A 1,121-nucleotide genomic window follows, 5' to 3' on the forward strand; every position below is an offset into this window, starting at 1 on the left:
AATATAAAATCAAATTTATTTCTCGACAAATCGTATATTTTCTGGAATTGAGTTCGTTCAATCCAATAAAGGAAATTTAAAGGTGATTTTTGAAGGCTATGTTTATGTCAAGCAAAAAGATCTGGCGAACGGCGTTGTGTCATTTGAGTGTTCCAAAAGACGCAACAAGGCAGAATGCAAAGCAAAAATAAAGATTCATGGTGAACAGCTTGTTGGACGATGTAATGAACATTCGCATGGACCAGATCCATCTCAACTGGAAGTGTGTAAAGTAGTGCAGCAGATGAAACAACTGGCAGCAACACCCCAGCAGATCATCACTCAGTCCATTACTACGATTACTGAAGATGCCAAGGCCAAGCTGCCCTCGGTTCCACACATACGGCGTAACATCAGGCGTCAACGTCAAACGTTAAAACACCCACTGTCTGATCCAAGGAATGTTGATGATATAATCATTTCTGAACAATATACAATGACACAAGATGGACAATAATTTCTTCTGTTCGATTCCGGTGCCAAATCAAAAGGTAGGATGTTTTTGTTTGGAACCAAGGACAACCTTAGGTTATTGGAGGTTAATCAGCACTGGTTTATGGATGGTACATTCAAAACAACTCCTGCATTGTTTTCACAACTGTACACAGTCCATGCATTGGTCAATGGACGCACTGCTCCATGTGTTTATGCCTTGCTTCAAAACAAAACACAGGAAACATACACAGCACTCTTACAGCAGCTAACGGTCTTAAACACAAACCTGCAACCAATTTCTATTATGATTGACTTTGAAATGGCTGTGATAAAAAGTGTTGAAAGGGTAGTTCCAGAGTGTGAGGTAAAAGGATGTTTCTTCCATCTTAGCCAAAATATATACAGAAAAATTCAGGACTCTGGCCTTCAACAACTCTACCAAGTTGATAGTGAATTTGCTCTCAAGCTCAGAATGCTACCTGCGTTGGCCTTTGTTCCCATCGAACACATGAGTTATGCCTTTGAAAAATTATTGGAAATTTTCCCCCAAGAAGCAATGCCGATTGCAGACTACTTTGAGGACTACTATATTGGCAGACCACAACGTCGAGGTTGAAGACAACCTATGTTCCCACTTGACATGTGGA

The 1,121-nt window shown here is 40.3% G+C and overlaps 1 protein-coding gene across 1 annotated transcript; it reads left to right on the top strand.

The window, feature by feature from the left end:
- The first annotated feature begins 535 nt into the window (after positions 1-535).
- On the top strand, positions 536-1,090 carry LOC131931152 (uncharacterized). Its single transcript, XM_059287856.1, has one exon. The coding sequence runs from the start codon at positions 536-538 to the stop codon at positions 1,088-1,090; it is 555 nt and encodes a 184-aa protein (XP_059143839.1).
- Positions 1,091-1,121: the final 31 nt, after the last annotated feature.

Source organism: Physella acuta, unplaced genomic scaffold (genome assembly GCF_028476545.2).
Source record: "Physella acuta isolate Inbredline_101_S28 unplaced genomic scaffold, ASM2847654v3 ptg000103l, whole genome shotgun sequence".
Taxonomy (NCBI): Eukaryota; Metazoa; Mollusca; class Gastropoda; family Physidae; genus Physella; species Physella acuta.